At 60.4% G+C, this 18,603-nt stretch overlaps 11 protein-coding genes across 11 annotated transcripts; 5 read left to right on the plus strand and 6 right to left on the minus strand.

Moving 5' to 3' along the window:
• Positions 1 to 20: 20 nt before the first annotated feature.
• On the minus strand, positions 21 to 812 carry MJAP1_000679 (uncharacterized protein; the record flags this gene model as incomplete). Its single annotated transcript, XM_060264646.1, has 1 exon — positions 21 to 812. One exon carries the CDS (start codon positions 810 to 812, stop codon positions 21 to 23), a length of 792 nt encoding a protein of 263 aa, XP_060120629.1.
• A 532-nt stretch (positions 813 to 1,344) lies between these two features.
• Positions 1,345 to 2,675, plus strand: HRR25 (non-specific serine/threonine protein kinase; the record flags this gene model as incomplete). The annotated part of the gene is made up of 2 exons (XM_060264647.1): positions 1,345 to 1,367; positions 1,541 to 2,675. 2 exons carry the CDS (start codon positions 1,345 to 1,347, stop codon positions 2,673 to 2,675), a joined length of 1,158 nt encoding a protein of 385 aa, XP_060120630.1.
• A 158-nt stretch (positions 2,676 to 2,833) lies between these two features.
• MJAP1_000681 (uncharacterized protein) lies at positions 2,834 to 4,513 on the minus strand (the record flags this gene model as incomplete). The annotated part of the gene is made up of 1 exon (XM_060264648.1): positions 2,834 to 4,513. The coding sequence occupies one exon, from the start codon at positions 4,511 to 4,513 to the stop codon at positions 2,834 to 2,836; it is 1,680 nt and encodes a 559-aa protein (XP_060120631.1).
• Positions 4,514 to 4,612: 99 nt separating this feature from the next.
• Positions 4,613 to 5,525, plus strand: MJAP1_000682 (uncharacterized protein; the record flags this gene model as incomplete). Its single annotated transcript, XM_060264649.1, has 2 exons — positions 4,613 to 5,147; positions 5,170 to 5,525. 2 exons carry the CDS (start codon positions 4,613 to 4,615, stop codon positions 5,523 to 5,525), a joined length of 891 nt encoding a protein of 296 aa, XP_060120632.1.
• Positions 5,526 to 7,103, minus strand: MJAP1_000683 (uncharacterized protein; the record flags this gene model as incomplete). The annotated part of the gene is made up of 3 exons (XM_060264650.1): positions 5,526 to 6,357; positions 6,474 to 7,012; positions 7,035 to 7,103. 3 exons carry the CDS (start codon positions 7,101 to 7,103, stop codon positions 5,526 to 5,528), a joined length of 1,440 nt encoding a protein of 479 aa, XP_060120633.1.
• Positions 7,104 to 7,298: 195 nt separating this feature from the next.
• On the plus strand, positions 7,299 to 9,498 carry MJAP1_000684 (uncharacterized protein; the record flags this gene model as incomplete). Its single annotated transcript, XM_060264651.1, has 2 exons — positions 7,299 to 7,469; positions 7,492 to 9,498. The coding sequence occupies 2 exons, from the start codon at positions 7,299 to 7,301 to the stop codon at positions 9,496 to 9,498; spliced, it is 2,178 nt and encodes a 725-aa protein (XP_060120634.1).
• A 7-nt stretch (positions 9,499 to 9,505) lies between these two features.
• Positions 9,506 to 10,660, minus strand: MJAP1_000685 (uncharacterized protein; the record flags this gene model as incomplete). Its single annotated transcript, XM_060264652.1, has 1 exon — positions 9,506 to 10,660. The coding sequence occupies one exon, from the start codon at positions 10,658 to 10,660 to the stop codon at positions 9,506 to 9,508; it is 1,155 nt and encodes a 384-aa protein (XP_060120635.1).
• Positions 10,661 to 10,716: 56 nt separating this feature from the next.
• On the plus strand, positions 10,717 to 12,513 carry MJAP1_000686 (uncharacterized protein; the record flags this gene model as incomplete). The annotated part of the gene is made up of 1 exon (XM_060264653.1): positions 10,717 to 12,513. The coding sequence occupies one exon, from the start codon at positions 10,717 to 10,719 to the stop codon at positions 12,511 to 12,513; it is 1,797 nt and encodes a 598-aa protein (XP_060120636.1).
• A 42-nt stretch (positions 12,514 to 12,555) lies between these two features.
• Positions 12,556 to 14,107, minus strand: HSX11 (ceramide glucosyltransferase; the record flags this gene model as incomplete). The annotated part of the gene is made up of 2 exons (XM_060264654.1): positions 12,556 to 13,676; positions 13,699 to 14,107. 2 exons carry the CDS (start codon positions 14,105 to 14,107, stop codon positions 12,556 to 12,558), a joined length of 1,530 nt encoding a protein of 509 aa, XP_060120637.1.
• A 211-nt stretch (positions 14,108 to 14,318) lies between these two features.
• Positions 14,319 to 15,179, plus strand: MJAP1_000688 (uncharacterized protein; the record flags this gene model as incomplete). The annotated part of the gene is made up of 4 exons (XM_060264655.1): positions 14,319 to 14,571; positions 14,673 to 14,971; positions 14,996 to 15,138; positions 15,176 to 15,179. The coding sequence occupies 4 exons, from the start codon at positions 14,319 to 14,321 to the stop codon at positions 15,177 to 15,179; spliced, it is 699 nt and encodes a 232-aa protein (XP_060120638.1).
• Positions 15,180 to 15,423: 244 nt separating this feature from the next.
• On the minus strand, positions 15,424 to 17,424 carry MJAP1_000689 (uncharacterized protein; the record flags this gene model as incomplete). The annotated part of the gene is made up of 3 exons (XM_060264656.1): positions 15,424 to 15,754; positions 16,268 to 16,643; positions 16,812 to 17,424. 3 exons carry the CDS (start codon positions 17,422 to 17,424, stop codon positions 15,424 to 15,426), a joined length of 1,320 nt encoding a protein of 439 aa, XP_060120639.1.
• Between the last annotated feature and the right edge of the window lie 1,179 nt (positions 17,425 to 18,603).

Genomic DNA, 18,603 nt, shown 5'->3' on the forward strand with positions numbered 1-18,603 from the left:
TATGCGTGCGCACGGATCGACTACAATTCGGCCTCGTCGTCTACGGCGATAATGGTATCATGAGGCTGCGTCTCGGCGGCGTGCGTATGAGGCGTCCAGCCCATGCCGTGTGTGCGCTCGTTGCCGCCGTCGCGCATGCGCTGGCGCGCGAGCGTGCCCTCCTCCTCGAGGTCGAGGTCGAGGTCGAGGTTGTATCCCTGTGCGTCGCTCAGGTCGATCGCCGTGACGCGGCTCGCGACATTGTAGCCCGAGCGGCGGATCACGCTCAAGAGACGCGTGCACTGGATGACGTTGCGCGCAATGAGCAGCAAACTGTCGATCAGCTCCTCGCCCCGCCCGCTGCGCTGCGAGTACGGCGAGCACCCGTGCCCGAACGAGAGAACGACGAGCGTGAGGAGGCAAAGCGCGACGAGGCACAGGTCGACAATGTTGAACGTCGACTTCCAAAAGTGCTTGCCAAACGCGAGGAAGCGCACACCGACCTCGGCGACCAGCACGAGGTTCACGACGAGCTCGAGCAAGTAGAAAGCCGGCCCCGGGCACGTCCATAGCAGGGACATGACCACGGTCATGAGCGAGAGAAAGGCCATTGTCGCATAGAGGTAGAGGTAGGTCGTCGAGTGCACGAAGCGGTTGGCCAGGCCCTTGAGCACTTCTTCGCGCGACAGCGCATGTTGGCCATTGGCGGTCGGCAGTGCAAACGCAGGCGCAAGCACGTCGATCCCAAACGTGTCCTGGTGAGAGATGGGCTGGGCGGTGTCGTGGCCCAGCGGAATGCTTTCGTGCGGGCGTGCGCGGCCTGCCGACGTCATGTTGGCACGGTGTGCGTCCGCGTCGTCCAAGTGGGGCTGATACGCGCTAGAGCTCGCGCTAACGTTGCCTGTCGATCCATCCGATATCGGCACCCACGGCACCGACTGTACAGGGGCGCGTGCCGAACGCGCTCGGTGGGGGTAAATGGTGGGCGACGGTGAGGAGCATCGTGTCGTGCAAAATAATTCTATTTCACGAAAAAAGTGTACTACCAACAAACTTTCTTGCGGCAGTGCGCCCAGGACCTCTGCGCGCGCCGCTGGATCGCTGTCTACCCCACGCTGTCCGCGCGGCGGCGTCGCGATGCCACCGTGGCAGTGAGCCCCGTGAAGTCACGTGACAAGGCGTTGCGCAGCATCATTGGCCACCCCATGCAAGGGCGGCAGGGCGGGCCTACTGGGCCGCAGGCAATTCCGCTCCCCGGCAAGTCGGTCGCGCGGCGAAGCGGCTGGCTTGCTCCTGCCCGTGTTGTACGGTGGACCTGTGAGAGACGGCAAGCGACCTCAAATTGAGGTGTAACAGGTAGTCGTCATGGATCTGCGAGTCGGCGGCAAGTACGTATAGTAGATATGCTTTGGGACACATACTGACACGCTGCCCCTCGCTTTGTGGCACGCTTTACAGGGTATGTATACGCTTGTGAAACAAACTAACGCCAGTACCGCATTGGAAAGAAAATTGGCTCAGGGTCGTTCGGTGACATTTACCTTGGTGTCAACATCATCAGCGGCGAAGAGGTCGCGATTAAGCTCGAGTCTGTCAAGGCGAAGCACCCCCAGCTGGAGTATGAGGCGAAAGTGTACAAGACGCTTGCCGGTGGCGTCGGTGTGCCGTTTGTGAGGTGGTATGGACAGGAGTGCGACTATAACGCGATGGTCATTGACCTGCTGGGTCCGTCGCTCGAGGACCTGTTCAACTTCTGCAACCGCCGCTTCTCGCTCAAGACAGTTCTTCTGCTTGCTGACCAGATGATTTCGCGTGTGGAATACATCCACTCGCGCAACTTTATCCACCGTGACATCAAGCCCGACAACTTCTTGATGGGCATTGGAAAGCGGGGCAACCAGGTGAATGTGATCGACTTTGGTCTGGCGAAAAAGTACCGCGACCCCAAGACGCACCTTCACATCCCCTATCGCGAGAACAAAAACCTTACAGGCACGGCACGCTACACCTCGATCAATACGCACTTGGGTGTGGAACAGAGCCGTCGCGACGACCTCGAGTCGCTCGGCTATGTGCTCATGTACTTTTTGCGGGGATCGCTCCCGTGGCAGGGCTTGAAAGCCGCGACGAAGAAGCAGAAGTACGAGCGCATCATGGAAAAGAAGATGATGACGTCCACCGAGACACTCTGCCGCGGCTTCCCCACCGAGATGGCCATATACCTCAACTGCTGCCGTTCGCTTCGGTTCGACGATCGGCCTGACTACAGCTACCTGCGCAAACTCTTCCGCGATCTGTTTGTGCGCGAGGGATACCAGTACGACTACGTGTACGACTGGAGCATCCAGCCCCGGGAACGCGTCGAGCACCCCTCGGCGGGCCTGCCGCCGCCCGGCCAGGCGCAAGGCGCGCAGGACGCCCAGGGCGCCAAGCAGGCAGCTACGCAGCAGCTGCCGCGGCGCAAGGTGCTCCCCGCCGAGTACGCCGAGCCATCTGCGTCGCGCGCGGCGCAGCCCGGCGCGAGTGCGGCCGAGTACGCACGGGCGCCGGTGCCGGCGGCTGTGATTGGATCGGAGCGTATGGCCGCGCCCGAGTCGCCTGTCGTCGCGAGCGGCTCGGCGGCTCTTGCGACCAACAGCCCAGGGCGTACCTACCTGCAGCAGCAGCCGCGTATGGACGAGGCTGGCTGGCACTAGTGTATGTAGCTGGGCCGCCAGGATGCGCCTTGTACAGACGTGATCGTCTTATTCCTTCGCTTCGTTATTCCTACGATGTACCTGGGCAAGTGTGCTCCCTGGTGACCGCCGCGACGTGGTTTTATAGTTTCGTGCACAGAAATATCGGGTTTTGCACACTACGTACGCTCCTCGTCCCGCGGCTTTTCCGGGACAGGCAGCGGCTTGTTTTCGAGCAGGAGGCTAAAGACCATCGCGCCAACGAACCCGACAAAGACAAAGACAAAAACATTGTGCAGCGCGCCCGCGTACGCCTCGATCGCCGCCGCACGGAAGGGCTCGGGGAGCGTCGCGATCGCCGTCGACTCGTGCCGGATCTTGGCAATGAGCTCCTCCGCCTCGGGGCCGACGATGCGCTGGCGCAGCTCGTGCACGAGCGTCATTTGCAAAATGCCGCCGCTAAACGCGACGCCATATACCTGGCCCGACGTACGGAAAAAGTAGCTCATGCCGGTCGACACGCCAATCGAATGCTTCTCCACCGAATTGATCAGTGCCAGGAGCGTGCAGGTGAGCATGCCGGCACCGCCGAACGAGATAAAGGCATTGTACACAAATGGCGATACGGTGGGGGGGTCGACGTAGTAGAACAGCGTGCGGCTCACCGCCAGGACGACCATGATTATGCACCACGCATTGTACCAGTAGTACTTGAGCGTCTGCTTCATGTAGATTCCGGCGACCAGGCTGCCGATGCTCAGCGTAAAGCTCGCGGGAATCATGCGCACACCGATGGTCGACGGGGGCATCTGTGCGACAGTCTGGAAGTAGAGGGGGAAGTTGTAGTTGTACGCAAACGTCGCCGCGGCCACAAACAGGTTCGACACGAGCGACGCCCACGCCGACCGCAGCGCCAGCACATCGAACGAAATGAGCGGCACGCGCGACACGTAGCGCTCCACAAAGTAAAAGGCCACCAGCGCGACAAACGACACCGTGACGCCGGCCACGACGCGCCAGTCGGAAAAGGCCACGTCCTTGACACTGATCAGGTCGAGCACGTAGAGTAGCGACAGGGGAACGAGCGTCACGATGCCAAGCCCGTAAAAGTCAATATCCTTCAGGCGGCCCCACGGCGAGGTCGCGTCCGAGTCGTACGTAGGCTCGTCCTGCGGCAGCAGGTAGTTGAGCGCGACAAAGGCGATGACAAGCAGCGGCAGCTGGATGTAAAACGTGCCGCGCCAGCCGATGGTATCATTGAGGATGCCGCCGACAGGGCCACCGACGGCAATGCCCATACCCCACATCACGTTCGTCAGGCCCTGGTACACGCCGCGCTGGTGCAGCGGCACCATGTGACTCATAATCACGCTGCCGACCGTGCTGAGGCCGCCGCCGCCGATACCGGCGAGCGTGCGCGCAGCGAGGAACTCGTTCATGGACATAGCCCGCCCACACCAGAACGTGCCGAGCGTGAAAAAGGAAATCGAGATGGTCAGCGCGCGCTTGCCGCCGATAATGTCACACAGGCGGCCGTACAGCGACGAGGTGGCGCACACGCTCAGCAGGTACGTCGACCCGATCCACGACGCCTTCTCTGACGAGTAGAACGACGCCGAGATCGGGCCGAGGAGCATCGCGACGACCGTCGTATCGAGACTACAGATAAACGTCACCATCCACAGCGCCGTGCACGCCAGCGCCACGGTGCGGAACGGCAGCGATGGGGGCTCGTGGCTCGCATCGAACTCTTCGTCGCGCGGGTGGTCGTGAAGATCGGACTCAGCAAGGATGCGGGGCGCCGCGGCACCAGCGAGCTGCGTCCCTTCTAGGAGCGGCGTACGCTCGTCGGCTGGCATCCTTCGGGGGTCTGGATAAGCAATGCGCGCTTTATCAGGCGGGGTAGAGTGGAGGCGTCGATAAGAATCACGTGCTCGACTTTTTTGGCGGCAACGACCATGGCGCTCCGAAACTATGTGCAGCGGCGGAACCACAAGGAGCGCAGCCAGCCGGAAAACCGCAAGCGGCTGGGCCTCCTGGAGAAGCACAAGGATTATGTAGAGCGTGCGCGTGCGCACCATATCAAGCGCGACAAGCTCAAGCGCCTGCGTGAAAAGGCCGCCAACAAGAACGCCGATGAGTTCTACACCGGCATGATTGGCAAAAAGACGCAGCAGGGTGTGCGCGTCGACTCGCGCGGAAACGAGGCGCTGCCGAACGATGTCGTGGCTTTGCTCAAGACGCAGGACGCGGGATACCTGCGCAAGCAGCTCGTGTCGGAACGCAAGCGCTACACGGCGCTCGTCGAGCAGATTGCGCCGCGCGTGCCCGGCATGCGTGCGGAATGGCTCGAGCGCAAGCCCGAGTTTGTCACGACGCTGCGCCGCGCTGAGCTGCTGGGCGACGTCGCGACTTCGGCCCCGGCTCAAAAGCCCAAAACGCGGCTGAACAGCTTTGGGAAAAAGACCCTGTGGGTCGACGATGTGGATGCCTGTATGTACTTTTGCTGACCCAGTGAAATCGACCGCCAAGGCCCATCGCGCCAAAGACGAGGCTGCGCCAGTGACGCCTGCCGAAAAGACCGGTGAGCGCCAGCTCGGCATTCTGATCCGCGAGCTCGCCACCCGCCAGCGCCGGATGGACGCCCTGGGCGAGGCCGCACAGAAGCTCGAGACGGTGCGTGCGCTGATGAGCACGCGCGGCTCGCACGCCGTGCCGAAGAAGCAAGTGCGTGAACTAAAGGACGCCGTATCCAAGAATGGTGCGCGTATTACACCGCATGGACTGGTCATCGATGCGGATGAGGACGATGCGCCCCAGTCTACCCAGACTAAGAAACAGTACAAGTGGTCGAACGAGCGGAAGAAGTGATTAGCGCACAAGCGGAGCCGCCTCCTCGTCGGTGCTCTGGGCGGTGTACAGCCCCTCGCGCTGCACCTGGAACGCGGCGGCGATCGCACGGAGCACGGCGATGAACGAGATGACGAAAAAGACACTGTATATTAGCACAAACACGTACAAGGCCGACCAGTGGATGAAGCGCGAGCTGGTCTGCTCCTGGTAGATCGCCAACAGGCCGAGCGAGATGACGGTGGCGCCGGCAATGTCGCCGTTGCCGTAGAACACGTAGCCCGCGGCGGTGCTCTCCATAAAGAAGAGCGTCACAAAGACGAGCAGCTTGGTCAGGATGCCCGCCTTGTGCTCGTGCGCGTCGACGCCCGCCACCGCAAACGCGGCCACGAAAAAGATCACCACCACAAAGCCGTGGTAGAGCGAGATGGGCAGGTGCACGAGGAACCGGTCAGCCCACGTCTCGGGCTCGGGTCCGGTGCGCAGAGAGCCGTACAAGTACGAGACAAAGCCCGCGACAATGCACAGCACGAGGAACGCAAGCAGGTTCAGCACGCGCGAGCCTTGCAGCGAGTAGAGTGTCGTGTACAGCGAGTTTAAAAAGAACAGCGCAGGAAAGCGCCAGCCGAGCTGCTCGATCACCACTTTGCTCCCGCGAGGGAAGAACTGGTAGACGAGCAGGCCCAGGAACAGTGTATTGATCACGGGCCAGATCCCAAAGAGCCACTGCGCAGGGGTCAGGTAGGTCTGGATGGGGTGCCCGAAGCGCGTGCTATCGCCACCCAGCGCGGCATAGAGGTTCGACGAGGTAAAGAAGAGGTAGCTAAGGATATTGCAGGCTTTTAGCCAGCCGCTGTGCGGCGCTGCCGTAGACATCGTCAAGGGTAGCTTGGCCAAATTTTTCGAAACGAGGAATTACGCTACGCCGGCACGAGATGGCAGCTGGGTGAGTGGGGAGGAGGCACGTACCCAAGCAGGCCCCGGCCGCCCCACGCGGACGACGGCGTGAGAGTCAGGACAAGGTCGACCTTGCGTCCGTCGGGAAGGACACGCGCGACGCGCACCGGCACCGGCGCTCCGTCGCGGACGTGCGGCGGAAGGTCGCCGAGGCGCACAGACGTCAAGGGGTCGAGGTCGGCAAACGCCAGCACAACGTCGCCGGCAGCAAGGCCTGCGGTAGCCGCGGGACTCTCGGGCGCCACGGACCGCACCGCGACGGGGCGCGTCGCTACGACCGGCGGCTCCGGCGGCGCGTCTGGCGCAGGTGTGGGGACGGTGTGTGTCGGCCCTGCCGAGCCTCTTTGTGCGCCATTCCCTGCAAGTGCGCACTCGAGCAGTTTCTTTAGCTCTGCGTCAATCTTTTGCCGATCGTTCGTGAGCACATGGATCTGGTTGCGCGCCGTGCGCACCGCCGCAATGTCGAGTCCGGCGATGGGAAACCCCTCGGTATCGACGAGTGGCGACGTGAGCGTGACGTTGCGCGACGTAAGCACGCTCCATTGTGCCTCCTGTGTCAGCCATTCCACGCACAATCTCCTGGTCGATGCGCTTGCGCTGCTCCGAGAGGCGCAGCGCTTCCGACCGTGCCTGAATATTCATGGAATAATTTAGGGTGGAGGATAGGCCTTCTTGGCGATAACCGTTGTGCGCGGGTAATTTCCGACGCTTTTGGGCAGTCGATGCTTTTTGCGCTGTAGGCGAGCGCGTCCATTCGTGTAGTATACGAGGTTTCCGCTGTGCTAAGTCGTCGTATCACTGTCGTACTGTGACTGGTACCAAGAGACAAGACACACTATGCTGTCCACACTCTTTCAGCCGTGTGAGATCAAGCTCAATTTCATCCAGAGCGTTGTCTTTTTGCGCCCGCCACAGAGTGCGAGCGTCGATCACAAGAACCGTGTAAATGAGCTTCCCCCTTTGTCGAACGACGAGCTGGTTCGCGGCATCATCCATCTCTACGTTCCTGTACGTACCCTATCTAACGCAGTCCGCCCGGCACATTGACGGGATCCGCGTCCAGCTGCGCGTTACGCAGTCGCTTGCCGTTCTCGATGCGTCCTTCAACTATGTTCCCACGACCTGGGAGAACTCGACGCTGATGGAGCGCACGCTCGAGATTGGCGTGCCGATGCGCCTATCAAAACTGAACCCTTATCGCGAAGCATCACAGAGTGTGAGCCGCGCGCGGTCCCCGTCGAACGCGCCGTATGGCGGCGGCGGGCGGCACAACGACCATGGGCGGCACTCGGACGCGGCCGGCGTCCTGAAAAACATGGTGCGTGGCGTGTCGCGGGGCCGTACGCCCCTCGCAAGCAACCACCACTCGCCGAGCCAGTCGGGCGCCGCAACGCCGCGTAACTTGTCGCTCTCGCGCAGCAGAACGAACCGCGACCTGTCGCACAACCGCTCGCCGACACGCAACGACGTGGACATGCCGGCGGTCGGCTCGGGGAGCGGCTCCGACTTTGTGCATACGCCACAGCGCACCAACGCGAACGGCGAACCGATCACCGAAGAAGACTTTAACCGGATTAGCCTCGCGCTCGAGGAGCATGGCTCGCGTGGCCGCAGCGGGCGCGACGACGACTACGAGCGCTCCCGCCGCCAGTCGGTGCACCGCGCCGACCACCGCTCGCCGAGCCACCCCCGCTCACACTCGCCGGAAGACGAGTCGCGCGGCCGCTCCAAGGCCAAGGTGGCCGAGGTCATTGTGCAGGACCAAAACGACCACGGCATCGAGCTCAGCAAAGGCGTGCACGCCTTTGAGTTTGCGTTTATTATTCCCGCCGACTCGCCGCCGTACGACCGCAGTCCGTTTGGCAAGATCAAGTACGCGGTCAAGGTGACGGCGCTCAGCGCTGGCCGTGCCAAGAGCAACGTCGAGGAGTGGAAGGACTTTTTCCCGATGGTGAACCCCGCGCCGGACGGCGGCATGACGCCGATGACAGTGCTCTTTAACGATATCCACGCGACGGTTGGCATGCTCTCGGTCGCCTGCACGTCGAACAACATCTCGGTCGGCGGCCTGTTCAACATCGATATCCACAGTCCTTCGCCGCCGGTCGATTTGATCGTGTACATGGTGCGCGTGTCGCTGCACACGACGATCGAGCTGCATACGAAGCGCAAGGGCAAGCAGTACGTCCCGGTGCAGAAGCGCAAGCTCTTCGAGCAGGGGCACGTCGCGCCGCAGGACCAGGCGATGGGCGAAAATGCAGACAAGCTGCCGGGCTACGTGCGCTACGCCGGTACGGACCATGCGTGGACCGTGCAAGGCCTCGCGCGCATCCCCGACGACAATGCCATCCGCCCGAGCACCATGCCAGGCACACGCTCCGCGCTGCGCTTCCACCACGTCCTGGTCGTCGAGGTGGTGCACTCGCGCGACAACCCCGCGATCAAGGACTGCCTCACGCCCGAAGGACGGCGCAAGCTCAAAGTGTTTACGCTGCGCCAGAACGTCGTGATTCCCTCGTGCTGCTGTGCGCTAGACGCGGTGACGCTCCCGGCGTACAGCGCCAAGGAGCCGCACGACCCCAGCGTGCCGCAGCTGAAGCAGGGCCTCTCGGGCTGGGACCAGATCGTGCGCGCGAATCAGGACCGCGGCGAGTCGCACAACATGTGCGTGTGCGGCATGAGCCTCGCGGACCTGTCGGCGGCCGAGCAGGCGATGCTGCCGCCTCCCGACCCCACCGACCTCTTGCTCGATCGTGTGCGGCACCAAGGCAAGGTCGGCGAGCTTCCCAGCCCCGATTTCACGCCAGAGGACGGGACAGGTGCGGCGCCCGCCCCGCCCGTGCACGCCGAAGGCTCGCGCGCCTCGTGGGCGCCGCCGCCGCACATGGCGAGCCCCCGCTTCGACTTCCGGAGCCAGTCGCCGGGCATCTCGTCGCCCCGCCAGGGGGGCACGGGGCACACGAGTGCCACCTCGAGCCCGCTGACACTCACGCCGTCCTACCAAGACATGCCGCCTGCCTACTCACTCAACGAGTAATACCCATCTACTCCGACAGGTCTACGACACAGCGAATGCACTCGCCGTCCTTCATGTACTCCAGGCCCTGGTTCACGTCGGTGAGCGAGACGCGATGCGTCACATAGTCGTCCACAGGGAACGTGCCTTGCACATAACGGTCCACAAGGCCGGGCAGCTGCGTGCGGCCCTTGACGCCACCAAACGCCGAGCCCTGCCACTTGCGGCCAGTCACGAGCTGGAAGGGGCGCGTAGCGATCTCCTCGCCCGACGCCGCGACGCCGATGATCGTCGAGACACCCCAGCCTTTGTGGCACGCCTCGAGCGCAGAGCGCATCACCTTGACGTTGCCGGTGCAGTCAAAGGTGTAGTCGAGACCGCCGTCGGTCATCTCGACGAGCTTGGCCACGACAGGGTCGCTCTTGCCGTCGCCCTTGAGGTCGGCAGGGTTGATAAAGTCGGTCGCGCCAAACTTGGTCGCCCACGACTCCTTCTGGGGGTTCGTGTCGATGGCAATGATGCGCGACGCGCCGCGCTCCTTTGCGCCGCGGATGACGGCGAGACCGACACAGCCCGCGCCCCACACAGCCACGGTCGAGTTCGGCTCGACCTTGGCCGTGTACACTGCGGCACCGTAGCCGGTCGTCACACCACAGCCGAGCAGGCAGGTGCGGTCCATCGGCGCCTTGGGGTCGACGGCCACCAGCGAGTACTGCGACACAACCGTGTACTGGCTGAGGCTCGAAGTGCCCATAAAGTGGTACAGCTCCTCGCCGGTACGCGCCGAGGTGAAGCGCTTCGTGTGGTCGGGCATCACACCCTGGCCCTGCGTCGCACGCACGGCCTGGCACAGGTTCGTCTTGCCCGACAGGCAGAACTTGCACTTGCGGCACTCGGCAGTGTACAGGAGAACGACATGGTCGCCCTTCTTCACATCCGTCACGCCCTCGCCGACCGACTCGACAATACCCGAGCCCTCGTGGCCGAGGATCGCCGGAAAGGCACCCTCGGGGTCCTTGCCAGAGAGCGTGTAGACGTCGGTGTGGCACAGGCCGTTGAACAGCACATGCACACGCACCTCGCCCGCGCGCGGCGGCGCCACACGCACATCTTCCACACTCAGAGGCTTGCCGGCCTCCCACGCAATCGCTGCTTTGCACGTAATCGTCTCGCCTTCCGTCATGCTGGTCGTGTGCAACGCCGGGACGTCACGTGGACGCTCGGGCCGCACGAGCCACCATGAAGTATTTCCTGGGTGTGGATGTCGGCACAGGGTCCGCGCGTGCGGCGCTCATGGAAGAGGGCGGCCGGATCGTCGGGCAGGTCGCGCATAAGCTGAGTACGTGGAAGTACAAGAGCGACGACCGCCTGTACGAGCAGTCGGGCGACCAGGTCTGGGCGGCGATCGCACACTGCGTGCGCAGCGTCGTGCAGGAAGCCCAGGTCGACCCCGCGTCCGTCGCGGGCATCGGCTTTGACGCGACATGCTCGCTTGTCGTGACGGATAGGAGCGGCAAGGCAATCAGCGTCACGCCGCGGGGCGAGCAGACCGCCGAGAGCGCCGAACGCAACGTGATTCTCTGGGCGGACCACCGTGCGGAGGACGAGGCAAAGGCGATCAACGCCACAGGGCACAAGGTCCTCAACTACGTCGGAGGTACCATGTCGCTCGAGATGGAGACGCCCAAGACGCTCTGGCTCAAGAAGAACATGGACGACGCCACATTTGCGAGCGCCATGTTCTTCGATCTGCCCGACTACCTGACGTACCGCGCGACGGACGCCAAGGCGCGCTCCAACTGCAGCCTCGTGTGCAAGTACGGCTACATTCCGCCGGGCGTCGCTGGCAGCGAGCTCGGCTGGCAGCCAGACTTTCTCGAGGCCATCGGACTGGGGTCGCTCGCGGGAGACGACCAGTCGTTCGAGGCGCTCGGCGGCGTGCCGGGCCGCAATGGGCTCGTGCTCACCGCAGGCATGCCGGTCGGCGCGGGCCTTTCCGAGCGCGCGGCAAGCGAGCTCGGCCTTTTGCCACACACGCCTGTCGCCTCGGCGCTGATCGACGCCTATGCGGGGTGGGTCGGCACTGTGGCGGCCGTCGACGAGGCCAAGGCGGACGAAAAGACGACGCTGCACGACTCGCGCACGCGCCTCGTCGCGATCGCAGGCACCAGCACATGCTACTGTGTCCAGAGCGCCGATGGCGTGCGTGTCGACGGCGTCTGGGGGCCGTACAAGAACGCCGTCTTTCCCGACTTTTGGATGAACGAGGGTGGGCAGAGCTCGACCGGCCAGCTGATCGACTTTATCCTCGAGACGCACCCTGCCTATGCCGAGCTCCAGGCCGAGGCGGAGGAAAAGAAGACGAATGCGTTTGCGCTCCTCCAGGCCTCGCTCGAGGAGCAGGCGGCGGCCAAGGGCTACGATGCGTCGCTCGCCGGCCTGCTGCTGCTCGTCAAGCACATGCACATGTACCCCGACTTTTACGGCAACCGTTCGCCACTTGCCGACTCGTCGCTGCGGGGTATGATGAGCGGTCTGTCGCTCGACCGGTCGCGCGCCGACCTCGCGCGCAAGTACCTCTTGACGCTCGAGGCGATCGCGCTGCAGACGCGCCACATTGTCAAGGAGATGAACGCGTCCGGCCACGCGATCGACGCTATTTACATGTCGGGCGGCGGCCAGGCCCGCAACCGCCTCCTGGCACAGCTCATTGCCGACGCGTGTGGCCTGCGTGTCCAGATGCCGGTCGAGGCGTCCGAGAGCGTCGTGACTGGCTCGGCAATCCTCGGGCAGCTCGCCGCCGAGATTACCGAAGAAAAGGCGAGCACGCGTGCGCCTAGCGCCGTGCTGACCACGCAAGACGAGGTCAACAAGCTCGGCACGCAGTACGCCGAGCGCCTGTGGCAGATCATGGCGAGCACGACCAAGGGAGGGCACTCGATCCACCCCGACGCCACGACCAAGATCAAGGCACTGCTCGATGCGAAATACAAGGTACGTCGCCCTATTAACCTAGATTTTCCGCGAGTGCATTGATCTGCAGCGCCGCTGGGCAAAGGACGTGGACGAGGCGCTGCGCTAGTCGGCAAGGCCACGGTCGCCCGACATGCGTGCGGCGCGTGCATCCTGCAGGATGCGGTAGCGCTTGCCGCGCCACGTCACCGTAGATCCGACCATCGCCCAGAGCCAGATGGGGAAGGCAAGTAGCTCGCGCATACACCACGCGCCGAAAAAGTACTTGCTCTCTGCATCGGGAAGGGGGTTGCCGCACCGCAGCGAGGACAGGACATGGATATCGACATAGTACCACGCCGCGAGGTGCAGCGCGTAAAAGAGCGAAAAGAGCGCATAGTACATCCGGCCATGCACCGCGCCAATGAGCGGCACAAAGAGCCACGTATACAGGCCGATCCAGCCGCAGACGCCGGCCACCAAGCTCTCGGTCAGCGGCTCGAGATACGTCGCGGCAGGGACCATGTGACGGCGCACACGGATCCAGCGCATACGCCGCTTGGCGTATTCGGCAATCGTCTGGATATCGCCGACAGCGACATGCGCAACGTCCCCGGGTGAAATGCGGTGAGCAAGGTTCAGCGGCGCGCGCCATAGACTCAAAGCCAGCATGTTGTCCTCGGCAAGGTAGATGCCGAAGCGAGCGAGCGGCCGCGACGCGGTCTGCACGACGTCGTGCGACGGCGGCTGCATGTCGACAACGACCGATTCAGGTGCGCCCGCATCAGGCACGTCAAACGCACGGCTGCCGATCGCGTCGTCTCCGGCGCCTTTCTCTGCATCGTATGCGAAAAAGGTGTCCGGCACCTGGGCGAGGTCGCTCTTGCGGTACATGTTGCTCTTGCCCATCACGCAGCTATCGATCGCAACGGCATTAATAGCGAGGTACATCTTGGCATGCGTCGTGCTCAAGAACGCACGCTCAATGTGAGAGCCCCAGGTGTTGGCGGGCAGCACACCGAGGGGGACGTGGTGGACGAGGCCGACGCGCGCGCCGTGCGGCTGCCGGTGCAGCACCGCTGGCGGCGGGGACGGCGGCTGCATCATTAGCGCATCCACCGCGCGGCCCATCGCCTGAGGCGCAAGCCACACTTGGGAATCGACGACCCACACAATATCGTACTTGGCCTCGGCGTACGGCCGCACGAGATTGTTGATTTTAGGGTTCACACCGGAATCGGCCGCGCCTGAATTAGCATAATGACATACCGATGATGATGTTGCTCGCAATGTGGGGATAGCGCGCCACGACTTGGCGCGCGACCGGCAGGGCCTGGTCGGCGTCCGACATGACGCTCAGGAGCACCTCGAAGCGGTCGCTGGGGTATTGCTGCTCAAATAGCGAGCACAGGTTCGTAAACAGATTGCAGTCGAGACCGGCGAGGGGACGCAGCACCGACACGCCCGGCGCGGCACTCGACGGCTCGCTCGAGGCAAGAGGCGCATCTTCCCGCTCGCTCTCTGCACAGATTGCCGAGAGGGGGGAACGGGGGTAGGGGTTGCCAAAGAGCTCATGCGCTACTTTCCATCCCAAAAGACAGATCGTCCAGATGGCAACGTACCACCCCAATGCACCCGCCGCAAGGACCGCTCCGAAGAGCTGTGCCCATCCGGCCATGCCGTTGTTAGGTGGAGGCAATCGGGAAATGCACAATTCGCCCAATTCTTTGCGACGATGCATCTCGGCGGGGTCGCCCGCCTGGGTACTGCGGCACCGAGCGTGTGGCGGAGCCTGGTCACCAGTGCGAGAGTTGCACATGAGAATCCATTGGTACGTACCTATTCTTACGCAGGGCCTTCCGCGCAATAATGAACGCGTGCCACCGACCATGCCCCGGCGGGGGGGCGTCCAGGGTAAGCGGCCCATTCCCCACGTCAAAAAGATCATTGCCGTGTCGAGTGGCAAGGGAGGGGTAGGCAAGAGCACGGTCTCTGCAAACCTGGCGCTCGGCCTCGCTGCGACCTCGTCCGAGGTCCTCGGGCGCCGTGCGCGTGTCGGTATTCTCGATCTAGACATCTTTGGGCCGAGTATTCCAAAGCTCATGCACCTCGAGGATATGGGCGAACCGGAGCTCACAAAGCGTACGTGTTTCTACTCATGACAGAGGGTGCATTGATGCCTATGACGAACCACTCGATTCCGTGCATGTCGATGGGTTTTCTTTTGCCTCCGGCCGCCTCAGGCTCGAATGCGGATACGCCGGTCGTCTGGCGGGGCCTGATGGTCATGAAAGCCGTACAGCAGCTGCTGTTTGACGTCGACTGGCGCGCAGGCGTCTCGCCTGAAACCGATACCACTACGTCGGATTTGCCAGGACTCGATGCTTTGGTAATCGATATGCCGCCTGGCACCGGCGACGTCGCGCTGAGCCTGAGCCAGCTCGTGCAGGTCGACGGTGCAGTCGTCGTCAGCACGCCCCAGGACGTTGCGTTGACAGACGCACGCAAGGGAATTACCATGTTCCAAAAGGTCAATGTCCCGGTATGTACTGCTCTGCTAATCTAGATTCTCGGCCTCGTGCTCAACATGTCGCACTTTATTGCCCCGGACACAGGCGCGTCCTACCCCATTTTTGGCTCTAGCGAAAAGTTTGATGCTTTGGCGACCCGCCTTAACGTGCCAGTGCTCGGCAAGTTGCCGCTCGAAATGCATGTGAGCCAAGGCGGCGATCATGGCGTACCGGAGGTGATCCGGCCGCGATCGACGACTGACCAGGTCGATCCGTCCCAAACCAGTCAGGGCGTATTTCTACACATTGCTCGCCAGACATGGAAACAACTACTCGAAACATCAGCAAAAGCTCATTGATTATTACATAGTTTTAAGTAAGATGCGCAGCATCCTGTTTAACATGAATATCACAAATGGGCTAGAGCTTCTCCAAATGCCAAAACCCATTGCTCGGAAACCTGAAAAGGAAGGGCTGTGCTTGATTACTTGGCTTTCTCCTTGCCCTGCTGGACAACATTCTCGTTGGCCTGCGAGACAACGTTCTCACCGGTGTGGGGGAACTCGTTGTACGAAGGAGGAACGACGTTGCTCTTTTCCACCTGCTCGACTGCGCCGTCGTAAGTATTGTCGGACGCCATGCGGAAGGGGTTCTTTTCGGGCAGCTCATCGCTGACAACGTTCTGCGAACGGGGAAGGATCCAGTCCTTGACAAACAGAGAACAGATCAGGACAAAGGCGCAGAAAACGATACCGGCCCACAGCGCATGTTCGGCAGCATCGTTGTACGCCTGAATCTGTCGCATGCCCAAATCGCTGGTACGTCCAACAGCGGGATCAGGTCCGTAGTTAGTAATGAAAGCCAGGATAACTGCCGCGGCACCCTGTTCATTAACGTTGGTGTACTCCATCAAAAACTTCGGCCATTGAGCATTAACAATGGCATGGTAAATGGTAGTACCAATCGATTGGCCGATCAGTCCGCAAAGCATGACAACCGAAGTGACCATAGCAACGTCCTGGTGGCGAACCACAATTTGAGAAGAAATCGTGACAATCTCTCCGACAAATGCACCGCCCATACCCAAAATGATTTGCGGCCACACAGCTTGCACCATAGTTGTACCTTGGTGACGGAAACGAATTAGAAGACCATATGCAACCAAACGAAGAACAGCACCAAAGACGAGCAGATACTTGAAACGACGAGTGTACCAAATAATAGCACCGCCAATAACACCGAAAAGCGTCAACGAAAGGGTGTCCGTGTAAGTAAAGTAGCCCGATTCCGGTGCAAGAGCGGACATTCCTAAAGTGTAGCTCCTCCACTGGAATAGCATCTGGAACGAAATGTTGAACGTCATAAAGTCGAAAAAGGCAATCACCATCGCCAACACCACGTCCGAGTTAAGCCAGCGGCGACGAATGAATGGGCGAGGCGAGACGTAAATTTCATAGAATGGAAGAGCGATGAGACACACGCCACCAACCACGAACAAGGCGATAATCCAAGGGGTCTTCCAAGCAACAGAGCCGGCTTGGAAAGAGGGGTTACCACCGCGATTCAGAGGGAGCAGGATGAAAATGAAGCCCACGAGCACCAGGACCATACCACCGATGTCAGCATCCATGATAAACTCCTTTGCACCATGCAAGAAACCATGCCTGAGGTAGGGATGCACCGGAACCAATCCACTCTTCTTGGCTTTCCGCTCCAGATAAAAAAGAATGGAAACGATCGGCGACATAGCAACTGGCACAAGGAGACAAAACATGCCATAACCCCAGCGCCAATGATTCGTCGCGAGCGCACCATAAATTTGAGGACCAACTGCAAAAGTAATGAAAATAGGCATCGTGATAAAAGCAACACCAAAGGCCCTCATCCGTGCAGACAAAAAGTCGGCCATAATGACCCACATTACGATCTGCAGACCCGAGTTGCCAATCGATTGAAAGGCGATACCTGCAATCTGCGTGTCTGCATTTTGAGAGACAGCAAGGATAAGGAAACCCAAGACATAGAAGAAGAGAGTGATAATTGACGCTGAGAAACGTCCGTAGATATCAGCGAGCTTGCCAATCACAAGCTTTGCAACACCGACAATTACACCTTGGATCGCAGCTGCAGTGTAATAATCATTGAAGGAACCATTAACCTGGGTCACGGAAGTGTAAAGGTAAGATGACGTCGTAATGTTGTCCAACGCAAACACAAAGTACGCAACGATGAGTGATGCCATCATAATGTACCATGTCTTGCCAGTCAGTGCATAAGTTGCCTCGGCAATGGCAACACCAACTTGCTTGGCATCGTCATCATTCTTGATGTTGGCGCGAGCCTCATCGCTCACCTCGGCCGCATCAGGCAGCTTGGCCGGAGGCTTATCATCGACAACTGGCTCGGCTTCGTAGCCCTCCTGCTCAAAGAGAGGCCGGTGGACCTTCCAGATATTGCTCACAAAACTTCCAACTGCCGATGCCATCTTGACGGGCACAGCGGGATGAAGAAACGCTTCTGTACTTGCGCCTTGTTATATTCCTTGTTAATCTGATCGCAAAATATTTTGGTGTCCTTGCACAAACAAGGCTTAGCCAAGGAGTCCGAATTCGTCGAGCTGCGCTTGTACATAAACGCTAAGTATTGGGCGTAATTATCGTTAAACTGTTTTATTGCGTGTGATTGGCCAATCCTGCATTATCTGATCTTTCATTAATAAAATACCCCCGAGCCAAGATCTTGATCAGCTTAGCGCACCAACGGTAAACATGGCACCGCGAAATTTTTGACTTTCATGATTGGCAAACACTGTCAATAGCTAGATCGACGGAGTAAGGGGGTTGCTGAGCTGCAAGAGGATAATTCAAATTCAAGCGCGAAAACCCGACCACTCGACTGTGCCACTCCACATACCTGACTAGACTATCCACAACCTTGTCACTGATGCCCTCTGATAGGAGTTATAGCCTACCCTTTTACAATTTATAGAAGGTATCATTAGCATGCTTTGGTGAAAGAAAAGTTTTCACTATACAAATCTAGCGGATCATATCAAGGAAGATGCCCAACATACTACCTGACCCTTTTAGGCACCATAGGAAACACTTCCACTTGATCGCTTCACCTGACTGGAATGACACATGCGCAGTACGCCCAACATGCTGGCGCCCGCATTTTTCATTCAGCTAGGCGCTCACTGCCTTGCAGCTGGGGCGCCCCTTCCCCACGGATCTCATCTCTAGGCGGACACGTGTCTATTGTGGGCGTATATAGGATGACATCACCTCACGCCATTCCGTCTCGATTCAAGGGTTCCAGCCAAGACACCGTGTCGATGCCTCGTACAAACTGTGAAACTTTCATGAAATGCATACGCTGTATTGGCTAAAATGGATTACATAAAGTTATTGTGTGGCCCGCACATGAACTTGAATCAATCGCACGGGATTGGCTAAATTGCCTCGGGCATGCAATTAGCAACCTTTCCCTGCATTTCCGTTGTCATGCGGACCCTGTTGTGCATTAGTAGATGTGGGGGCGATTGGTCAGGCCACAGGGGCTATGGCATTAGGGTTGTGCATACCTAGCCCAACATTGAAGGCGGCGGCCGATTTGCCGAGTATTTTGTGGCACTGCTGGATCTGCCCTAAAACTTTGCCCTCTA

The sequence above is a fragment of the Malassezia japonica genome, chromosome 1 (assembly GCF_029542785.1).
Source record: "Malassezia japonica chromosome 1, complete sequence".
Lineage (NCBI taxonomy): Eukaryota > Fungi > Basidiomycota > Malasseziomycetes > Malasseziales > Malasseziaceae > Malassezia > Malassezia japonica.